Here is a 23,137-nt window from a genome sequence, read left to right on the forward strand (position 1 = left end):
GCAGTTTTCATTGTCAATAAGAAATTTCATATTCCATTTCACAATGGCATAAGCCTTGCAGCCAGGAGACCCTCAGCAGGTGTATGTTTAAAGGGCTTTAAGACTGCTTTTGGACTTTATATTGAATGAAAATCTTTGATATTTGGGTAACTGGTGTGGTTGGAAATAGTTTGGGGACTGTACTGACTAACAGCTAACACTGAAAGGAGGGAGTGTAAGCCTTTGGTCAGAGTACTGCTTGGGCCCTAGAAAAATAATCACTACATCTCAGAAGTGTTTGTTAAGTTTTAAATACGGATGGGAGTAAGGAGGTGCTTCTGGTAGGCATGCTCTCAAGAGGCCCTGCAAGGAGCAATAGCAGGGGACCTCAAGAGGAAGCATGTGAAACAAGTATGACTTGAGCACTGCGTTTTCAAACAAGACTACACACAAAATGACTCAACTTTACAGTACCTCAAAGTGACTGTAATGGATGGTTTGTATTAGGAAAAAGAGCACACTCCAAGTGTAAATGTCATGCATGATAAAAGAAAAACTGCTTCCTGAGATTCTTTAGAAATAGTATTACAGCATCAAACTTCATGGTTTGTTGTGCTGAATGATAAACATAATCTACACTGTCCAGCTACAGGCTCTGGGATGCACATCCTGACCCATCCACACGCTAAATTAAAGTGAGAGCATACACATGTGACATTCACAATAAATTCAAGCAGCAAAAGGCAGAAGAGGCAATAAAGCCACTGGAGATATCACAACTGCAGTCCAAAGTTGTCAGCAATGTTTCTGAGCTGAAATGTTATGCCGTACTAACATGCTCTGCTGTAAAGCAAGAGCACATCAGGGCTGCGTTGGCCATAGCTGTGCTGTGCACAAGGACACATACTTGAGAAGGCACAAAGCATGTGTGGTGCTAAATCCTCAGTGTGGCTGAGCCCTGAGCAAGGAGCTCTCTGAACTCTTGAGGAAGGAGCTCTTTGCTGTTCACTGTGATCTAAGCTCACCTAGTATGCTGGTCTCTAAACCTTTCATGGCTTTGAGGACTGATGGTATTTGAGGGTTAAATCATTATAATCTTAGGGGTATTTCAGTTAGTACAACTCTAGAGTTTGCTCTGAGATGAATGTTCTGTCCTGTCTTGGGGTGTTTTCCAGGCTCTTTCTAGAGGTATCCCTTTAGCAGTCTTTGTTCTCTGCTTGGAGGCTATGAACCGAGCCTGCTCATAATACTTACAAACACTGTCTCTGTAAGATGATCCTGCTTTCTGTTCTATGTTGGAGAGCCTGCACTATTCCATGGTCTTACTGTTCGCTTGCCTTATTCTGGAAACACATGGCAGAGCCAAAATTTTTTTGGAGAGAGTGAGGCAGGATGGTGTCTCCAGCCTGGAACTTTAGTCTTTCTTGATGAGAGTTGGTCTCTGATTAGGGAGCTGTGCTAAACAATACACGTAGGATGTGGGAGGTGAGAAGCAGCAGAAGATTTTGGGCCACTATGTCCTGCATCTCATGCACTGGGATGAATGGTAGAGCACTGGGAGAGTGTGCTCCAGTTAATGATCCAGTTGAGAAGCATAATTCAGAGATGCTCTTCATTACCCTCTTATGACCCTATCTTTTTCCACTGGTGACGGAGTATAAAGAATAGCATCCTAATTTAGCTCATGCTATTGTAAATATGCAGTGTGAGTAGGCTGCTGTGGGCCCAATTCAGTGTCTTGAGTCTAGAGGCACATCTTTGATTTTACACAGGTATAACTCAAAGCTAATTCAAGAGCTTGAGTTCAGAACCACAGCTTCTCTAGCTCATATTTTCTTTGCATGGCTTTGTCAATAGGCTCCTCCATTTTCTACCATCTTTTGGATTTTGGTTCTACAAGTCCATTTGCTTGTGTCTACCACTCTTACGTTTGCTTTTTTTCCTGCTCTCCATTGCTCCCGCCTTCCTTCTTGTCCTGACAAACATCTAAAGCTTAACCCTGACAGGTTACTTCAGTTTCTGGTGAGATCTCAATATTCAGACTTCCAAGCTGTCACACTGTACATGGAAAATGTGCCCAGGATAGACTTTCCATTAAACTGTATTTAAATTGGAAGAGAATGCTGGCACCTCTGCAAGTATTCCAGAATTAGATCCCAAAATACTGAGGCTAGTTAATCTTTTGGAAGAACAAAAAAACTCTTACTGATTTATATTTAGCAGAGGGAATGCATTTTAAAAACAATGTCTATATGAGGCCCCTAGAAGAAAACATCTTTTACATTGATTTGAGGAGCATGGAAATACTATGTGGCCATAAAATATTTGCTCTCGGGCTCTATGTAGCTACTTTTTTGCAGTGTGAACTGTCATGAACTTTCTGAGAGTGGCTGCTCTGCTGTCTGTGGGCTAGGGAAATGTGGCTACCTCTGGGGCAGCAGTTTAGCTGTTCATCACAGCTGTGCCTGGTATGGCAGGAGGGGAACTAAAAAAGCAGTGTAGAGTGGAAATACTTGACTTGTAAAGATAAAGCTTTGGTTCAAAACTGATGCAAGGTTTGTACTTGTACTGTACCCTGGGACCTCTCTAGCTTAGGTGCCTGCCTCTGTCAGGGGTTGAGGGGATGTGCTATCTGGGGAGAGCACACGTGGAGCCACCGTTTTGCTTCCTGGCAGACCTTCAGGAGGATGTGGGTGAGGGCAGAACCTGAACTTGACCTCTGTGTGTGCTCATACAAGGTTAGAGAGAGGAGCAGAGGTGCTGTTGGCCCTAATCTCAGCAGCACTGGTCGTAGTTACATGTCTACAATAACTAGTTAGGCTTAGTTTACACTACATTAACTCTGTGATGTTAATACAGGTGTAAAATGCTCTGTAAATAGTTCTGATCTACACTAAGAATAGTAACTAACTGGAATTCGGTAGATGGGAGAGTTCACTGGCTTGTCCAAAGTGGACAGTGGAAAAGGAGCTATGGCAGGGAACTGATTCATTAATACAGAGAAGCAAATTAACTCATAAAGTATACATAATCTTATGGCCAACAGTGTACCAGTTTACCTTTGAGAAGATAAGGATTATCAAGAGGAGGTAGCATGGAAAATTTGGGTTTTTTTAATTCAATTTTAATTTTGTGCCACCATCTGCAGCATGGACAGATCAGCCACCACCTTGGGCAAGCTGTTCCTCCTCCTTTTGAATCATCAGATATTAGCAAAGGAGAAGATTCCCAAACGGCACATTTGGAAGAGAAAGATAAACAGAATTTTTAAAACATCCCTAAATCTTGAACAGAACTGGACTCAGTCTTGCTTTCTTTTGTTAGAATACATAAATATGTTTTTACATTTCTCGTTAGTCTGCTGACAGACCTGACCTGATCACTGCAGCAGAAACACTCTAAATCAAGAAAGGGATCTTGGATGCTTCCAGAGCACCATTTTTTACTTTGATCTTCTCATTTTCTACTTACAACTTCTAACCTATGATGCCTTAGTAATAATAATAAAGATGCACCAAGATGAAAAGAGAATAAGGTCAGAAGTGTATCGCTGCTCTCAAAAATAACTAATTATATGGCACAGACAAGTCCCTCTGCCTGTAGGTCAGAGCTGGTAGAAGATGGTGTGGGGAGAAGCAGCTGTTGCTGATGGAGGGATCTCAGTCTCCTTTATATGGCCTTGGCTGCACCCTGGGGGACATGGCTTCTGGGGAATTCATCCTGCTGCTGCCCAGCATCTTTCTGGGGGCCTGCTCACCCCCTCTCTCCTTACTCAGCAGACAGGAGCATATGGCTGCTTACTTACGCTCTTGCTGTTCTTATGAGCTTAGTGGACTTGTGACCCACAGGGGCTCAGGGGGGATTGGCACAGCGACAGGGTGAGGCAGGAGCCTGCAAAAGATGTTCTGCACCCAGGAGAAGTGGAGCAGTGCCAGAGATCTGGTGGCCGTCCTCTGTGGCGTGCTACGTCAGTGACTGAATTGCTGTGAATGATTGCGAGAGGTGCTGAGTAAACAGGACCTAATTAGAGACCAATGAGACGGCATCATTGCTGAAGATGTGAAGTTAAAAAATTTATTTATAAGGGGAAGGGGTTTCTTCTCAACAGCCTTATGTGCACATAGAAATACATATTCACACACCTCTCTTCTGAGGTCATCTTTTCTTCACAGAGAAAAAGGGCCTGATCAGCCACCTTCATGGTGCTGGGTATTTTCAACTGCTTGCAGTGCTGTCAGCTGAATTGCTTCTCCTGGAGTTGGTGTGTGTGAGGGTTTGCATCCCCTCCTCAGTCCTGCCCTGCTGTTCTCTCCTCCTGCCTCTCCTGCATTTCAGGAGTCTTCCTCACCTTCCTTCCCATATCTGGCAGAGTCTCCTCTAGGTTCTGCCCAGGAGCAACTTCTCACCTCTTTCTGTGTAATTTCAGCCATATCCTTCCTACAGTCAATGAACAGATTCACCTCTCCTCTGTTGTGCTTTAATCTCCTTTGGCCAACCTAAATTTTTGCTTTGGGTTGTTTGTTTTTTTTTCTTTGTAATAAAATATTACAGGCAACTCTGGCTTAATGTAACTGCAGCAGAGTTCTGATTCTCCTGTCACTCCTCAGCTTTTTCACCTTCTTTTTTCAAGCTTTATAAAGATTGCCACCATCCTGATTCTTACTAATGCCTGTAGCGTCAGCATTCTCTTCAAGCCTTCGTAAAGCCTCACATCTAAGTCCGTGTGTTCAGCTGAGGTTGCTAAAAAAGCCCCACACCCAGGTAACTCCCTGGCACTCCTGTGGAGGTTATTGGCTCTGCATGAGGAGCTGCTGTTGAACAGGACACATCTCTGCTCCACAGCTGCTGCACTGCACATGATGGAGGGCAAATGCTGCTGAGCAGGGGCAGAGGAAATGGCAGTCTCTGTTTCAGCCCATCCTCCTAAACCCACTCAAATACATCACTGTCCTGAGTCTTGCAGATTCTGCCTGCATCTGTCCCACCTTCAGGACATAGCTTTTCCCCTTTTCTTTCTAAAAGCCTTGGTCTTCTCTCTTCTGCTCTTGACTGAGTCTTGCCACACTTGCACTTATTCCAGATTTCTGCTGGAATTATAAACAAATATTAAACACCCTCTGCCCTTACTGTCACTTTTTGCATCTCTTTCATCAATTTTATTTTTCTCTATGAAATTGCAAATCAGCTTCTTCACTTTGAAAGCTCCTCACAAACTAAAAACTCCCTACCACCCACCAGTCAGGTTTGACAGATGGATCCATTGTGGATCAAATCATTTCTATTGCCTGGTTTTTGTACTGAGGGGATTTCTAATAGGTGTCTATAAAGCCACCCCTGTTGTCTTTTGGATCTGCTACTTTAAACACAGCTTTTCTCTTTGGGCTAATAAAAGAAAAACACAACTTCAAGCCCCACCCTGGCGGGTATTATCTCCTTTCATGTGCATGTGGTCTGTCTGCACCTGCCTCTTGTCTTGCAGTTTGCGATTTAAATGGAAAATCTTACACTATGTGTGAACCTACCCCCTTGATGCATCTTGTCACTGCTAAAATAGCGCAGATGAAAATAAGTTATGTTTTGGCTTTGACTTGGAGTGTTGGATGGGAGTGCTAGATCTGACCTGCTGGCTGAGATCCACCTTGTAGGTATGTCCTTAATTCACTAAAGGTTAACCCAAGATGTTCCATAATTTCATTTCTGGATTTAGTGCTCCAGAATTAACACTTTGTATTTCTATCATTGAGTGGTCTCCAGCACCTGCAAAGTGGTAGTCAGTCTTTGTGGAAGAGAAAAGCTTTTTTTTTTTGCCTCCTGGTCATCTTTTAATGCCAAGATGAGAAGTTGACTGTGGTGACAGCAATCTGATAAGGTCGTTGCCATCGTAACAGGCGCAGGAAGAGTTGGATATAGACTGGAGATGGATGGTTACTTATTCGTTCAAGAATAGCAAACATTTTTAAAGGCAGTGAAGAAACCCTTGTTTTTAATTTGCATTAATTTATGGTTCTCTTTCTTCTGTGCACATGCCCTGGGTCAGGCTGCATGTGAGAAAACAAGGTTAGCAACCCTTTTTCAGTTTCCACTGGTGTTAAGCTAATATTTATTTTTAGTAAACTGTATCTTGTAATGTGCTTTTAAGAATCCATTTGCAAAGCCTAGCACAACAAATTCATCATGGTTTTCGTCTTCTGAACTTTATTAACAAATGTGAAGGATCAGTTTAACAAAATATGCCGTATTTCACTGATAATTCTTCAAAGTATGGGACCATCTCAGAAAGCAATAAGGCTTATAGGCGTTTATCTCACAGTTGAAGTATTTTTCGTCCCTGTGCTGCTAGTAACCATCCAGCTTTGGAAAGGCTGTGGAGGTACTCTTTCAGGGCTAGAGCTTTTCTGTCCCACCCTGTGTGCATCCTTGGGATAAGGTCTCCCTTGTGTTCCTCACGTCTACACATGGTTTCTTTTTCTTCCTTCTCAGAATCCTTCCCTTTAAATGCTTATACAGTAAGGCCACTTGCCAGGTAAAGCACTCTCTGTCACCTTCTTTTGATAACGTAATGATTTTGAAACCCTTTTCTGCTTTCATAGTGTGGTGCTCTGCCCTGTCCACTCTATTCACTGTCACTATCCTGCAGAACAGCCACCTTTGTCACTAGCTCCAAACTTCTCCTCTCCTTCTCCCCAGGTGGACAGGGATTTGTCGTTCCCACTTGCAACTGTGTGTTAGTCCCTGGGCTCTGTTTTGAAGTCATCTTTTCTATTTCTTTCAATTCTGAATGCCACTTACTCCAAATGCTCCAAGAAGTTCATCTTAAATACCTTGCAGTTGCTTTTCAGTCTGAAATGAGTTTTGACAGCATTTTGATTGTGCTGAGATTTTTTCAACTGGAAAAAGTGCATTTAGAAAAACTTAAATCCTGTCGTTTCTTGCACCACTGAAGAAATCCCAAGCCTTTAAGATTATGCGTGTATTTGCAGAGAATGGATACTTCTGGTGAAAACCCCTAACAGGCTTTGGGGTACATTTTGCTACATTGAGAACATCCAGTCCTGCCTTCTATATAGTATGTGGATGTTGCTCAGGCTTTGAGATCCAGAAGACCAGGGACATCTAATGCACATGGAGGGGGAAGTGCAGCTCCTTTGAAGCAATATTCTGCTTTCTCAAACAGGGCCACAAAAAGGATGTGCTCATGTGTGGGACACTGAAGGCTGAGTGGTTCAGACTGTGGTTCATGTTAACATCTCCTTCATCTTGGTTTACTAAAGGTTTCAGAAGATCCAGCCCACATGTTTGTGGCTCAGGGGAGCAAGCGGTACATTACCACTTTTGCCACTCTCTTGGCAGGGCTCATGGTATTAGGGGCAGGTTGTGTTTGGGGTTCAAAGCCAGTACTGACAGAAATGGTTCAAACAGCATCTATTATTGGGCATGAATTGAAAACTGATGTCTCTCCAATCTTCCAAGTGAGCAGATGGCGTTTTATGTGACCTCCAACATGAAACTTGGAAAGCTATACTGGGTCCATGGTGCATCTCTAGATTTGTAACCTTTTGACACAGAAGCTGTTTGCAAACAGGCATGATTTTCCTGTTGTGACTTTTGTCATGAGATACCAGTCTGCATAGTCATGGCATGTTGTTACAACTCCTGCTTGTTGGGGGGAAGTTGTGTTATACTGTGGAATGGGAAACTTTCAGTGTGCCTGAACATGCTGTCATATTTCAGACTTCTTTCAGATACTTAATTGTTTACAATTTTTATTTCAAGCAGTTACTTCATCTTTGCTGGGTGACTGGTAAGTCAGGTTGTGACAGAGGAGGAGTCTTGGGACAGGCTCTCGGTTAATGAAGTCTTGCACAGTTGCTGTGAAATCAGGAGGACTTTTGATTCTTTTTGCCAGCCAAAACTCTGGGTTTGTGAGTTTCACTCAAAAAAAGTAATTGAAACCTACAGCAAGGGCTCCAGCTGTAGTGTACCAGTATCGCTGGTAGCAAAGGCTGAGGATGTCAAAATGCGTAGTAGTGTAAACAAGGGATGGGAGAAGGCTGGAGTCCAGGTCCAGCCAGTGAGAACAAAAACTTTAAGCAGATGATTTATTTTATTTTTAGCCAGCCAAGTAAGGAAAGCAATTTATCTCACCAGCTCATGTTGCTAAAGCACCCCTTTCCTTGTCTAAGTCCAGTGTTAGGTGTTGCCATCTGAAGTTACATGGTGTCTCCTCCTTTTGGAGTGGACATGCTGCCCTGAAGAAGTTGAGCAAAGGCCTTTGTATTTGACCCATTGCTTTAACATCTCCAAGTACTTGTAAAGTACAAAACTCATTATTAAATAGTTGTCCATTTTTAAAATGAAGACTTTTTCTGGTCCTTTCCTGAGCGTGTTCATCATGTAAGAGTCATTGCTGTGTAAGGGTATTTGGGAGAACGAAGGAGATCTTCTCTCCATTTGCATTATCCATGGATAATGATGGAAGCTGATCCTGGGGTGTTTCTTCTATTCCCATAGAGCATGATGGCCCTGCTTTTCAGCTGTCTTCATGGGGGGCACTCACCCTGCAGATGCTGGTCTGGCATGGGTTTGACTCATTCTCACTTAGCAGTGCTGGACCATCACAGCAAATAAGCATTCCTTTGGCATCCTTCCCGTGGGGCCAGGCAGGACCCTACAGCTCCAAAATGCTGCTCCAGCAGATGCTCTGGACATACACTGTTGTTATCAGAGCCTGTTTTGGAAGCTGTGGGAAGCTTTTGTAACTCCATTACTGCATTTTAAAAGGGCACAATGGCCTGTGGAGAGGTGCAACAGCTACTATCACAGCCAAGTTATCTGGTAAAATTAGACCACTGAGATTTGCAATCAGGTTAAAATGTGTGTGCCTTTGCACTGCACAAGTTTGCTTTGGTGAGTGACTGCCAGCAAAAAGTTTGAGCTACAAAATTCAGGTCTGGATGTAAAGATGGCATGAAATTAATGTATAGTCACTGGTAGCTTCTTCCCTTTCACATAATATGCACTCTATCAAAAATATGTTGAATAAAACAAGACTGGAAATTACTAGTGAAAGAGTTTTTCTCTATGGGGCGCTTGACTTTAAATTATCTCAGACAGTTGAATATATCCTTCAATATGCAATATGTTTCAGAAATCATTGTGACCTCATATATATCTTAGAGAAGGTGAAAAATTTGGGAATGGAAGTTTCTATGCTTGATGTTTATTTTCAGTTAGTCTACCTATAAAAAGGGGTATAGCAGAAATGGAGAGACAGCTAAGAGATGAGCAATGAGGAGATCCAGTGGCCTGAAAAATTTCTGCTAAAAGAGAAGCTGGGATGATTTGCTTTGACCGTCTGTCAGCAGTCTCGTCCCTACAGACCAGCCAGACCCACTGGGGAAGGTGGAGTGGAGAAAGATTAAGTCAGCCGCTCTTGCTGGCTCTGACTCATAACCGTTTGTGATGATGAGCAGCATCATGTTTGCAATGATAAAGGAAGTATTTCTTTGCAAAATGCCATTAAGCCTGAGGAATTCATTGGCAAGGTGTTGCTAAAGATGAGGGCTTAGTGTGGTGATAGTAGAAAACATATCTGGTTTGGAAAAAAGCTAGTGATACTGGAAGGGATTCAATCTTACACGCATAACAGAATCATAGAATTGACTAGGTTGGAAAAGACCTTTAAGATCATCAAGTCAAATTTTCTGTTCTTTGGGGCATAAGACAGGCTCCAATTAAACACGTCTTAGGAAGTTACCTCAGAAAGTTCTATCTGCAGGGCTGCTGCAGCTTGTGTTGTCTTCTGACCACCTGGTCTGGGGTGTGGGGAGAGGCAGGATACACTGCCCCATGTCAGTAGCATGACCAAAGGGAAAAGGTCAGACTCACGCGAGCTACTCCATCCTGACCTTCCCTTCACCCTGTCAAGTTCCTTATTTCTTCTCCTGTGTGTGGTGGGAGCAGGCGAAGGAAGATGACTTACATTCCACAAGATTTTTAGCGTCAAATAGCTCCCAGTGGGTTCCTCTCTCCCTTAAAACCATTAATGAAAGCATTTAAAAGTAACAGCCCTGTTTGTCTAGCCTTGCTGCTCTGTTCTGAAGTGATAATACTGTTGCTGAAAATGGGAGCTAAAACCAGCAAGGAGATGAGAAGGCTGAAGTGACTGATGCTGAAGCTGAATTAAAAAGTTCTCTTCAAAAACCAGGATATTCTGTTGGTAGTTATTCAGGCTCACCCTATTGATGTGCCATTACAACTTCATGTAGCTACAAGCTAAAACTACCCCAAAGGCTTGGAGGAGTAAGTCCAGGCTTTTTATTACAAAGAATTACATTAGAGGTGTCAGCATTATTTTATAGTAGTTATATGAAGACGTAACTGTCAGCAAATAATTTGCATGAAGAACGCACATAATTAGTTTCTATAGTTTGTATGTTTGAGAAATAGATGTTTATAACCATACTGTTTAGTCATGCATCTTTACAGCACAAATTGGCACATTGTTAAGGTCATACTTACTTTTGTTGCATTCTTGAGTCTATCGCTGAATAATCCTTTATTCTGTTGATACTCTGTTTCCAAATCTATAAGTATGTCCTCCCAAACGTATGTGCATAATATAGTGTGTATATGCACACAAGGAAAAGGAAGCAGACAACTTGCATTTGGTATAATGATTGTTTTGTGCTTGAAGTGCTGCGGGCTCTCTACTGAAAAGAAACTCTGCATCCATTTGTTCATGAACAAAGCTGTGCATTGACTGTTTGTGTAGGGCCTTGGTTAGAGAAAGATGTAATCTCCTCTCTGCCTCATAGCCTTTCTCCCACTTCTCTTTCCTCACCATAATTATAGTGTGCTGATCAATACCTTCATGACAAGTGGGAACTCAGCTGAGGTTCCCATCTATGGAGGAGAGAGGAAAATGGATGGTGGTTGGTGGAGGGATCCAGGTGGGTTATTGCTGAGTGGTGTTTGAGTATAAATAAGCAATGTATGTGCCTGAGCTGGCACTTAGCATGGGCGGATAGGACAGCATCCAAAGACACATGGAGGCAAGGATCAATGGAGGTGCTGTTGCAAAGGAGGAGTGAGATAAAAGGTCAAGTTGTGTGGGATTCCTTAGAAGTGGAATATTTCTCCCAAAGTGTGACAACTTTGATACAGCAGCTTCACATGTGCTTTGCTCCAGTTTTGGAACCAATTCTTCCTTCTTTTCCAATGTGTGGCCTCATGATGGCCTGTGATTTCAGTCCTGGGCTGTGATCTCCATGTTGTGCTCTATACAGATGGGAGCATTTTGTATCCTCGTAGCCTTTTATTATTCCAGATGCTCTAGAAACCCACAGTAACACACAAAGTAGGGATTTGACTGACTTTTATCTTTATCTGTAGCTTCCCTCTGAAGTACTCCTGCTTATTTTTGCGCTGAAAATTTTGTCTACTCAAAGCAGATGTGAAACCCTTTTTTCCTCGTTCTCCTTTCAGATTCCATAGGTGGGTCATTTTCAACTTCCTCCCACCGATGCCACCACAAGCAGAAGCACTGTCTCCCCATCCCGCAGTGTGGAGCTCTGTCCATCAGCCCTCTGCTTTTCCATCCTCACACAAAGGGATCCCAGATCATCATGGACACGACACAGAAGGCAGTGAAGCGCCAGGCTAGCTTCTGCAACGCCATTACCTTCAGCAACAGGCCCATTGTTATTTATGAACAAGTCAGGCTTAAGGTGAGTAAATGATACCTCTCCTCATTGCCATGGAAGCTGCTGTGAATAGATGTTGGGCTTTGGTGCTTGCACCAGATGTTTAGCCCTTCATCGAAAAGCATAATAGGCTGATCTTGGCCTTAAAGATCTGTGGTCTTTGTTGATACTTTTGCTTTTGTCACCATAGTTTTTGAAGTCATTGGTACAGACTGCTGTAGAAACTGGGGACTAAAGTGAAATCCATACTCTGAAAGAGTTTATCTTGACGTTTGAAAAGAAACAGCAGATTAAGATTGCATGGAAAACAGCAAGAAAAAAGGGTTGTATTGCTCATTTGGAAATACTGCAGCCTCAGAATCTCTCTAGCCAGTGTGTCCTCTAGGCTTTGCATGAATGGGCTGAGGTGAGGTGAGTAGTTATGCATTCAGTTCCACAACAAGCCCTTTTCTTCCTGTAAACAAGGCAAACAGTGAGGGCTGGTCTCATGGAGGTGGAAGTCAGCCTCTCCAAAGCCGAAAGATAAGAGGTGAAAGGGACCTGGAAGTGAAGGTGCTTGCTCATAGGCTTAGCAGGGAAGGTAAGAGGGTTTGGCTGAAAGGATGAAAGAGGCAGTCAGTTCTGTCACAGTTGTCATCTTAGTTGCAAGAAAAGTATCTTTCTAGGAGGTCTGCTGACTGCTTTGTTGAATCAGTCCACTGATAGCATTAAGGTCAGAAGAGAGAACATTGCAGGCATCACATTTTTCTTGCTGGCAGAGGCGGATTTCACTTCCTTTGTGTCTGTGGTAACCAGGAGGATGGAGTTAGCACCCCTTGTGCTGCAGTTGGCATGGAAAGTTCAGCTCCTTTAAGACAGCATGACAACTTCCCAGTGAAGAAATTCATCAGTCCTCTTAGGAACTGAAACACTTTTTAGGAGGTTGGGGCACTTCAAACTTAATCCACAGATACTTTCTGATCTTTATGCCCTCTAGTTTGTGGGACTGCATTTTTCTGTTCATAGCTGATTTCATGCCTTTCATTGGCACAAAGTAAGTTGTCATCTTTGGCAACTTTAGTTGAAAGATCGGCTTGCAAATCCTTCATTTATGCACAAGGAGTTTTCCAGGAGGTTTAGCTGCATGTATCTCGTGAGTCTGGGACCTACAGCAGTGAATCAGCCTTCCCTGCCTCTTCTCTTACGGCCAGCAAAGGAGCAAGAAATGAGGAAGATGCCTCCTTTTGAAAATATACAGCGTTATCAGGCTTGGGCCCATAGATAGAAAATACCTCCTACAGGTTTATGTTTCCTGTGGAGCTCTTGCTACTTCTATTCAGCCTAGAAACCCAGCAGGACTCACTCACATTGCCTAGTGGGATTTTTTTCCATGTTGGCCAGAAGTCTGGACAAACAACCACAAAAAATTATTTGGGTGGAGATGAAAGCAGTGTTTCATTTTTGAAAACACCATCGAAGATTTGAGTGGGTTTAGTGGTTTAGGCAGGGATTCAGGGTTATTTCTTCTTCGTTCTGAAACAGGCTAACTCTGGAAACTTGCACTTGTTTATTACTGTATATTTTAGGATTTTAGCTTGTATCTAATATATGTGAAAAATACACACGCAAATCTGCACAAGGGATTTATCAGCAGAGCTCCTGTTGAGTCCAATAGGAAGGTCTCACAGGAGCAATAAATGGGCTTCAGCAAAATTTGTACTCTAGGGATGGGTGGAAATGTAAAAACATCTTGACTTTTCTGATAATTTCATCCTGCAATTGCCTTGCTATTGTGTGTGCCTGTGGAAAATGGCATCTGAAACCTTCTTACCAGCAAGACTAGCCAGGAACCCAGTCATTCAGGTCCTATAAAGTCTGAATTCCTTTTGGAAAACTAGAGGAAAGAAGTGAAGAGATTTCATTCTGTTTATTTGGTACTGTATCCCAGGTTTTATTCTGAGATTGCTTTGCGGCTTTGGGAATGCCATTAAGCTGCCAGATTTCCTTTCTTTGCCTCTAAGATATACATCCCAGTATGTTTTTTCCATGTAATTTAGGGAGTGCTAGGGAGTGAGGTTGTCAAAAGTGGCATAAGGCAGTAAAGAGCAGAAGTCTGAATCTGTGGAAGCAGCCATAGCTTAGCAGTGTGGATGCAGATTCCCCTTCCCTTCTGGTACCCAGTAGACCTCCCAAGCTTTTCTGCTAGCAGTGGCTGTTGAAGAGAATTTAGTCCATCATTAACCATTGCCTTTTTTAGCAAAACTGTATACTCTTTGTCCAGTTATGTCTAATTCTTGGCAGGCTTTATACTAGATTTTAATTTGGATATTAGTTTGCCTGTGGTCAGGCTGTATTGAGAACTGTTTATAGGTGCTGATTAATACATGGAACATGTACAGCCTCAATTACCATATGAATATTTACTTCATGTGGCCTGTGATTGCTGTGAAGTATTGGCAAGAGGCTGTGAAAGAGTAAATTGTACAAATAACAATGAGGCCATATTTATCTCAGACCCAAAAGCTTTTAGGTCTTTCAGTAAATTTGCTGCAATAAATAAACCAGGCTTTTTCTTGGAGTGTGTGTGTATTCCCCATTTTGTCACATGCATGCCTCATGCATCCCCTTTCCACTGGGGACATGCATGATCCCACTCCATCCCTGGCTAGACATACAAAAGAGCAAATCTGCTTCAGTCCTTTTTAGTGCCACCCTCATGTCCATCCCACAGGCAAGACCTTCCCATGGTTCCTGGGACTGAGGTCAGTGCTCAAGTGTTTCATGTAAACAGTTTAGGTGCTTGGCTGGACTGAGTAGGGATAAAGAGCAGCATTGGCTTAACTGAGGAACTCTGTTGATGAATTTTTGCTGAAGCTCTGAGTTTTCTCCAATAGTTTAATTATAAATAGAAATCTCTAGGCTTTGAACAATATCTTTGTTGTGAGATCGTTGTGCCCCCAAGGGCACACGTTCCAGATTTACCTTGGAAAGGAACATGTGAAAGAAAAATGCAATATTTATAAATGTGACTAGAAGACAATTCAGAAGACCAGAGAAAATGTCTTGGCCAATCCCTTGGTGAAAACCTTGGGTTTCCAAATTAGGATAGAAGGGGCTGCTGCCATGCATCTGAGGACAAAATCCTACAATCCTGGCCAGTTCAGTCTTTGGCAATGCCACTCATCTGAGCCATTGCACATTGTCAGAGCAAGAAATTACAGTAAGGTAGCAAGTTTTGTGTGACATCTGGTAGGTGGTACCATCCATGTTTCTGGTCCTGTCCTGAGCCAAGAGTGAAATTGCTTGAGGCTGCCAATGTTCTGATGGAAGAGGGCTACCTCAAGTGCTCTCGTGTTTGCTTCAGATTCAGTGCGCAAACAGAAACACCATGTGCCAACTGTCATGCAAGAACTGTCCTGGCTCCAGATGACTATAACAGATGTTCCTGACCCCAGACCGGGGGGTGCAGGTGTGTGCAACGTATCTTGATAAATAGGTTTCTCCCCATCGTAAGACAACATCTATTGTTGCTTCCGAATTGTGTATTTAACATAGTTAAATACTTTAAATTGTGCTTTCCCACACACATGTTCTCTGCTGTGAGGCTGTGACTTCATCCAATCTGACAAGCTAAATGGGGTAAGACTATCTTTTAGTTGGCTGGGAAACCCAGAAAACCCCTGTAGTGGTGACTGTGCTTCTGGAGCGAGTGTTTTTCCCTCAGGTCACAAGAGATCCCATCATGTGAGCACTAGGGGGAAGGAGCTCTGCTGCTGCAGGTGCTGAGATGAAAGCTCTTATGGCCATTTTTGGCATATTTTGTGAGAGGATGATTCTTAGGCCGAAAGGAGTTACCCTAGAAATAGAAGTGAGTCATCATGCAGCTGTAATTACATTTCACCTCTCTGCATAGATTTGATTTTCCTTTTTTTTATGTACACTGCGTCCTAAGGGTGCAGCATTACTGCTTGCAACTGAAAAAGCTACAGCGGTGTTTAGTGGGTAAAATATTTCCTAAATCTAGAGGGCTCATCTGCACAGTGGCCATCTGTGCTCGATGACATAAACCTTGTAGTGTGTAAATGGATGTTCTAGTGCCAAATGCTGTTATTGTTGTTGTTATCTTTTCAGATCACTAAAAAGCAGTGCTGCTGGAGTGGGGCTCTTCGGCTTGGGTTTACTTCCAAGGATCCATCGAGGATTAACCCCGACACTTTGCCGAAGTATGCGTGCCCTGACTTGGTTTCCCAAAGTGGTTTTTGGGCCAAGGCTCTGCCAGAAGAGTTTGCAAATGAGGGAAACATCATAGCCTTCTGGGTGGACAAGAAGGGACGGGTTTTCTATCGGGTGAATGACTCCGCTGCGATGCTCTTCTTCAGTGGGGTGAGGACAGCAGAGCCTCTCTGGGCTTTGATCGATGTCTATGGACTCACCCGTGGAGTGCAGCTCTTAGGTGAGTACCTGGGACTAAACACACAGGGATGATGCTAATTCATCCCCATAGAAAGGCCAGCCTGATGCTGCCACCCCCCTTGCTGTGCTGGGACAGGAGCAGGGAAATAGCAGTTGATCTTCCCCAGAGCATCCCATGACCTCAGCCTGGATCATTGGGTGTTTGAAACTTAGCACATAAATATAACATGAGTGGGAGATGGGAAACAACCACTATAGTATAGCACTAGGAGCCATCTGTAGGTGGATTTCTGCTCAGAGATGTTGCTCTGTCAGAGCATAGTCTGGAGTGTGGCATATACCTTGCAAACTGTCTTTTTATCTCTTCTGCTGCTTTCCCTATGCCAAAAGGGGGAAATGCATTTTACATGTTATGGATAAATCCTTCCTGGATGGCACTGTTATGATTTTCTGTCTGGTTTAATGGGAAAATTTGAAACATTAATATCTTGCAAATTACCTGGGAGAAACTGTGGCTGGTTTTGCCTGGATGCATCTTTCACAGAGGAGTTAGGTTTGTCCTCTAGAGCCTGAAGGTTGGATAAACATTTGGGATTGGAGGATGAAGAGTGCTGAGTGCCTGTGTCTTCTGTCATCCTCAGCTGAAACTGAGATAGTTTGGCTTTCACAAGGACTCAATCAAGCCCCAAATGTGCAGGCTGTCGAGGTTTGGGCTATTTGAGTTTGTACATCTTAGCAGAACTGAAAAGAGTCTCCAAGAACCCAACTTAAGGTGCAGCTAGGTTGCTTGGGGGACTAGAGGTGTCAGCATGCAGCCTTAGAGTTGGATTTGCATTGTCACCAGGGGGGGAAACAACAGCTCTTCTCCATGTAGCAGTAGTTTCATGGCTCTTGTTTTCACTACGGAAAAGGTTAGATGGTACCTGGTCACCTTCATGAGCTGAAAGGCCTTCTGAAGATGAAATGATCTTGCTAGGCTGAGAGATCCTGGCTTTTTCCTGTCATGCAGCCTGTTGTTTAACTCTGTTAAAAAGAAATCTTCATGCTATTATCAAAAAATGTCGCGAAGCTTCTTTCTGACAGTTCTGCCTCCTTTCTGCATGTAGGAAAAAACATGGTGGCAGAACTGCCTGTAGCAACCTACATGGCAGGGAAGAGGATGTGGGCTCAGCAGTTGAAGAAAGAGGGCTGATCTCTTCTTGCTGCAAAAACTACTGGTCCGAGGTTGCACAAGACAGAGGAACTGAATTTGTCAGCAGCTTTCTGCTTTCATTTCGGAGCAGAAAGATTTATCTTCAGTTGTGAATCAGTGTGAATCAGAGCCACTAGGCAACTGTTTGTAGGCCAAGGTGGTGATATTTGAACTGGGATCTAGAATTTGAGCAAATATCACAATAAGGGGTCAGTTAGGAATAGCTTACAAATGACGCCAAGTCCTCTGGCTGTTCTTGCAAGATTTGGCACCTCTGGGCCTGATTAATGGTGGCCCATAACTCTGGATTATGTGTTTCTTTTCAAAATACATGAGAAAGTATTTCCTATCCATCATCCACCCCTGCATTGTCCTAGCATCTTCCACATCCCCTTTCACAAGGAAAATGTGACTCTTGCCAGCCACTGACTTGCCTCTCGTCTTACAGGCTCCGGACTCTCTGGTGGGTATAAAGTCCCTGAATAAAGCAGGCAGCTTCTGAATTTACACAGTTGGCGTGGAGCTCAAATATGTATTTATAGCTTGTTCCAGCAGTCTTCAGCAGGCTTTAAGCCTAGAAACTGTGCTGAAATGTCTTTGACTTGAGTCCTCTCTATCTTCATTCATTATTACACAGCACTAAAAGTCAGAGCAGGGAAATCATCGGCTGTGTTGCCTTTGGATTCTATAGGCATACCCACTGCAATGTTCTGCACTCCTGTTTTAGTGTAGCAGACCACACATATAGTACAGGACAACTTGCCAAAAACTCCCAGGACTTGACAAATGAATTTCATAGCTTAGCTACAAACATATGGTTGAATTCAGCCTGGTATGGCATGCAGGGCATCTGATGGAGGCTGGGTATGCTAGAGTAGTATGTTGAACAGAAGAGCCTAGTATTTCAGATTCCAGTTCAATGATTTATCTCCTCCCAACCCCAAACATGTTCCTTGTTCCTGAACTTCATTGTTTTCCAAATGACTGTAGGGTCGCAGGCTCATACTGCACCTCTGCATTGCCTCCATTTGCTTTTATGTGTATTTCACTCAAAAATCTCACCAAAAGCTTTACTATATCTTGTGGCAGTCTTTGTTTATTGCAGAATTATTCCCTCCCAACTCCCAAGAATGTAACTTCACTTCCAAAATCAGACTTGCCCAAAGGTGTGCAGCAGTTAAATCTTGTGTCACTGCAAGATCCCAGCTCTATAGGGAAACGCACAGTGTGCTTTTATGATCCCAAAAGTTACAACTTCAAAAATTTCATGTTTTTGTTTCACTTATCTGTGCTAGATGTGTCCCCAATAAAGCAGGGAAATGACCAAGTCTAGTGACATGATTCCTGTGTTACAGATAAAATAGAGACTTGAACAAAACAGGGTCCAAAGCCTTGGAAGCATTAAATGATTTGCCTGAGGCAAATCAGCAGTGTTACCTGATTCAGGGACGCCATCAGCCTTGTTGCCCAGCTCAGTCCGCCACATTCTCCATCAGGCATTGCATAACACTCTGGCACCACTAAATTGCGTCTGTAGATGAAAGAGAAACAGCTGGTTTGTACCTTAATTTTTCATTTCCTTCTGTTTATAGCTTTACCCATAGCATCAGCCTTACTAATAATTACCCATATGTCATTACTGCTGCCAGTACACAGGTTTATGTGGCTGTCGCAGATGTTCCTGGGTCCAGCTGCTTGACGTTCAGAAGCAAAGCCCTTTAAGCAACATCTTTGCCTGCTTGATTTTGTTCTGAAACAGGTAAAAGGGCTTGTGTGGTCCCCTGCATCTCAGCCAAGGGGAGCTCAGAACCAAGTTTGGACCATGTCTTGCTTGTTGCTACTGGAGTGAGTCAAAATGAGATACTGGCTTAAATCCACCTTGAAGGTGGCTTCAGCAGTGAGGGTCACAGTGCTAACATGCTTGGTCACAGGTGAGAGGCTGTTCTTTTCTCTCCTTGCCTCTACCCATGTTACAGAGATGAAAAGGCTTAAATTCACCCAGGAACCTGGTCTCCTCTGACCACAAGGTCTCAGCTGATTTCCTGCCATGGTGTAATGTCCTGCATGGGAGAGGTTATTGCAATTGAGTGCATGCATGTTCTGTGTTTTAGGGCATGAGTTTCAGCATAGATGCAGGCTTGTGTGACCTGTAAACATGCCCTTATACAGTGACTCTCCTGCTGACATGCTCAATTTGCAGGCAGGATGGTTTACAGCTCTGCTTCCCTTTTTGGGCAGCTAGTTTTGCACAAGTGCACTTTTACATTCCAGGGTAATTTAAAGTAGTATTTACTAGAAATGTGGCTTGTCCTTATGTTATCACTTCAACATACATGCATACTCATTCACACTTCAAAAAGAGTCCGAGAAAAATGGAATATAAGCAATCTGCTGCCTCACTGCCACAATAAAGCATCAAAAAAAGGACCAGCTGTTTAAATCTTGTGGTCTTCAGAGCCCTGAAGGAGGGATGGCAGCTCATGGGAACCAAATGGTGTCTCACATTAACCTGCTTTTTTCAAGCACTTGGCTAGTGAGCCTGGCATAGTCTAAGAAGTGTTATGTGTGCTTTCTGTGGACTCATTGAAGGACAGCAAGGGTGCAGCTTTCCTCAGTGATGTGTACATTATGGTATATGTGTCTTTTCAGCATTTTCCTATAGCTTTTGGTGGGAAATTCCAGGTTTTCTTGTTGTATGGTGCCTGTTTGAAAATTGCCCCACTGTTTTTGGCAGAAGCATTGCGGCACAGCATTGCAGAATGGTTAAGGTTGGACAAGACCTATGAAGATTGTCTACTTCTACCATCTAGTGTCTTGTCTTTCGAAGCACAACATGCTCTAAAAGTACAGAAAAATGGGACTGCAAAGAAACGATTTCAGCATACCCTTCTACCTACCCTGTATTTCCAGTGGGACAGTGAGGAGCTGTATATTCAGTTTCCTTAGTCCTGTTCATTACTAATATGGTCAACAGCCAAACCCCTTTACTGTTTATTACGCTGTTCACGCTTTCTTCCCATCCATCTGTATTTTCATTCATGTAGTATTTCAAAGTTATCTTGGTCTTTTACCAGCACAGATTTGGAAAACAAGGATAACTTTATTTAGATTGGAAAACTGAGAGGCACCTGTTGAAAGCAAAGCTTCACCACCTCTTGTAAATGACAAAAATGTGAAGACCTTGCAAACTGGGAAAAAAATTACATGCATCTACATTAAATGTGCATGTATTACATTTACTTGAATTAGAAACAGTATAAATATGTACTTTGCTCACAAATACATATAGATATCCTAGCAGAATTAACTGGCAGTGCTGTATATTATATTGGGTATTTGGAAAATCTTTCATTTCTCCAGTTCCCCTTCCTCACTTCTTACTCCTTCATGTTTGCAAAGCATAATAAGTCAAAATGTAAATTGGCCATGGGTGGAAATTTACTCATCTTGGTGTATATTTGACAAGGAAGTTTCACACTTCGTAGGAAAGAAGAAAACATGTTTTTCTTTCTTCATCCCTCTCAGTTCTTATGTAAATTGAATCTCGAGCTCTGGGGCATCTTTCGAGGAAACGTTAAATAAGCCTCAAATGAGGTGGATTTATGGGCAAATTTCAGGTGTGAATGGTATAAGACTGATGATAAATCTTATTTATCGCCCGCATCTGCAGTTTTACCATGTGGTTATTACAATTTTATTTTCCAAGTGCAAAACTCATTTTCCATTGCCCACGGGAATCCATTTCTGTTGTTATTCTGACACATGCAAATAAGCAGACTGATCTGCAGCGAATGCTTTGCACTAAACAAAATTGGATAATCAAAGATGACCGCAGTGTATTTTTATAGTCTATTGTTGAAAGTGGAAGCTGTAAACTATTTACCCTCTCTGTGGAAGTCTGTGACTATCTGATGAAAAAGAGTAATACATGTTTAAACAGAGCCCTACTTAATGAAGGCAAGATACACACGACCTGCAAACAGTCAGTTGTCCTTGTTTTTCTGTATCTCCTAAGGGGAAAGCAAATTCAAATTGTTCATAAAGTTTTATTGTCTGTAGCTGTTGTCTCTATGGCAGCTGCAGGAACTCTCTAACGCGGCTAAACATGAGAAACCAGTTTAATAAATAATTCATCTCTTGCCATTCCAATTAATCCCTGGTTTGCCTTAGCATCTCTAGAGGGATGTGATAGGTACCCGAAAGTTAGCTCACAGCCCAAAAGCAGCCCCTTGTTCTTGAAGGTCCGTCTGTCCTTTAGGTCTGTCTTCCTTACGATGATAAGGATGCTGGACACAGCACTTTAAAGCAATCCAGAACTCGGCCATGGGAATGCAGCAGCTCCTTTTTTTTTTTTTTTTTACCCTTCTCTTTGTGTTTGATTGTAAACAGCAGAGAATTTGTGCCGAGGAGACTGGGTTGGCCTGCAGGGGAGGGCAGCATCTCCCCAGCACTTCCCCTGTTCCACTGCCCAAGCTGCCTGTGCTGGGGGGGTCAGGCTGTGCAGGTGAATGGCAAACACCAGTGAGATATCAAGTAAAACAAGGCTCTGAGGGATCAGCATTTCAGGCTTCACTGGGTCTTGATGAGGTATTGAATGACAAAATTGCGCAGATGCTCTGTGCGTTACTTATATTTCATTGGTGGTGCTCACTGGTGAGCCTGTTGCTCTCACCTGAACCACCTTTGCCTTAGCAGGACTGCTTGTGGAGCTGAGGCATTGCTACAGGTGAAGAGAAAGGGCAAAATGTGGCACTCAATGTGCCATTGGGCACATTATATCCACAAAATAACCACACTGGTGTCAGGAGAGCCTGCAAGTGAGCCTGAATAGGAATAAATTTAAGAAGGATTAGTCTGGCTGTTATTGCCCAGCGTGAGGAAAATGAAGGCTGTAACAAAACAGAATAACCACTAGAAAAATAAATGTGCTTTATAAAGTTGCTTTCGTTCTGGTAGGCTGAAATATCATTTATAACACAGGCAATAAGGGCTATATAGTAATATTTTCCATGTTACCCATAAAAGCCTATGGAAATATGAAGACTCTGACAATTTTAAGTGGTGTTTACATTATGGTTATGTGTACGCTGTAGTTCAGATTCTGACACTGCAGAGGTAGGCCCCTGAGTTAAAAAGGTGATGTCTTCACATTAAATATTTGTTATGATGATTTATTTGTCTGTTGCTTTAAGGAGGTGGATACTGCCGGTTTACACTAAGAAGTTTATTTTGCCTTTGCTAAGTGTTGTTATTTTTTAGCAGAAGTGTGGAACCTGTAGTCTGGAAAGAGTTATTCCAATTAAAAGGGCTTTGACCTTCCTTTACTTCTACTGAAGGTATAAACTACAGGAATAGTTGAACATATATTGAATTTATTACACAGCTATAGTTAGTTACAGTAGTATCTAGTATAGTCAGGGCCTTAGAGAATAATAACACACCTCTAATGGAGCAGTGTATTCTTTTGGGAAACATTTCAGAGTTCCTTATGCTAGTAAATATTTTGGTGGTTTTGATTTAAACCATTAGGAAAATATAACTATGCTGTTTATTCCAAAAATACATTCTCTTAATTGATACTTAATGCTGCATATATTTGTACATTTTCTTAGCTTGTCTAATGTGGTTCTTGTTGTAATTCTGTAAGTAATAAATGTCTTTAAAAAGAAAGGTGGAGAGAATGTGTTGGTACAGGGAATTAATCTTTGCAGCCTGCTTAATTCCTTTCTCCAAAATATTCAGCAATACAGTTTAAACTGTACAAACCTTTGGCTTTAATGCTGAAAGTTAATTCCTCTTCATTCATAAAGCGATAGCTTGATAAAAAGAGTGCATTTACTGTCGTGTGAGACAGTTGGAGCTGGACGTA

At 42.6% G+C, this 23,137-nt stretch overlaps 1 protein-coding gene across 4 annotated transcripts in view; it reads left to right on the forward strand.

Annotated features, from left to right (window-relative positions):
- Window positions 1-23,137, forward strand: part of NEURL1 (neuralized E3 ubiquitin protein ligase 1) — a 157,625-nt gene that overhangs the window by 82,970 nt on the left and 51,518 nt on the right. For all 4 annotated transcript variants that reach the window (XM_057421005.1, XM_057421002.1, XM_057421004.1 and 1 more), the window contains 2 exons: window positions 11,467-11,708; window positions 15,795-16,116. In XM_057421005.1, the coding sequence (XP_057276988.1) occupies window positions 11,607-11,708; window positions 15,795-16,116 (424 nt within the window). In that variant the 5' untranslated portion in view covers window positions 11,467-11,606. The remainder of the gene's footprint in view (window positions 1-11,466; window positions 11,709-15,794; window positions 16,117-23,137) is intronic.

Source organism: Pezoporus wallicus, unplaced genomic scaffold (assembly GCF_028554395.1).
Source record: "Pezoporus wallicus isolate ANWC-B61680 ecotype Strahan unplaced genomic scaffold, APGP_CSIRO_Pwel_v1 contig_3365, whole genome shotgun sequence".
Classification (NCBI taxonomy): Eukaryota; Metazoa; Chordata; class Aves; order Psittaciformes; family Psittacidae; genus Pezoporus; species Pezoporus wallicus.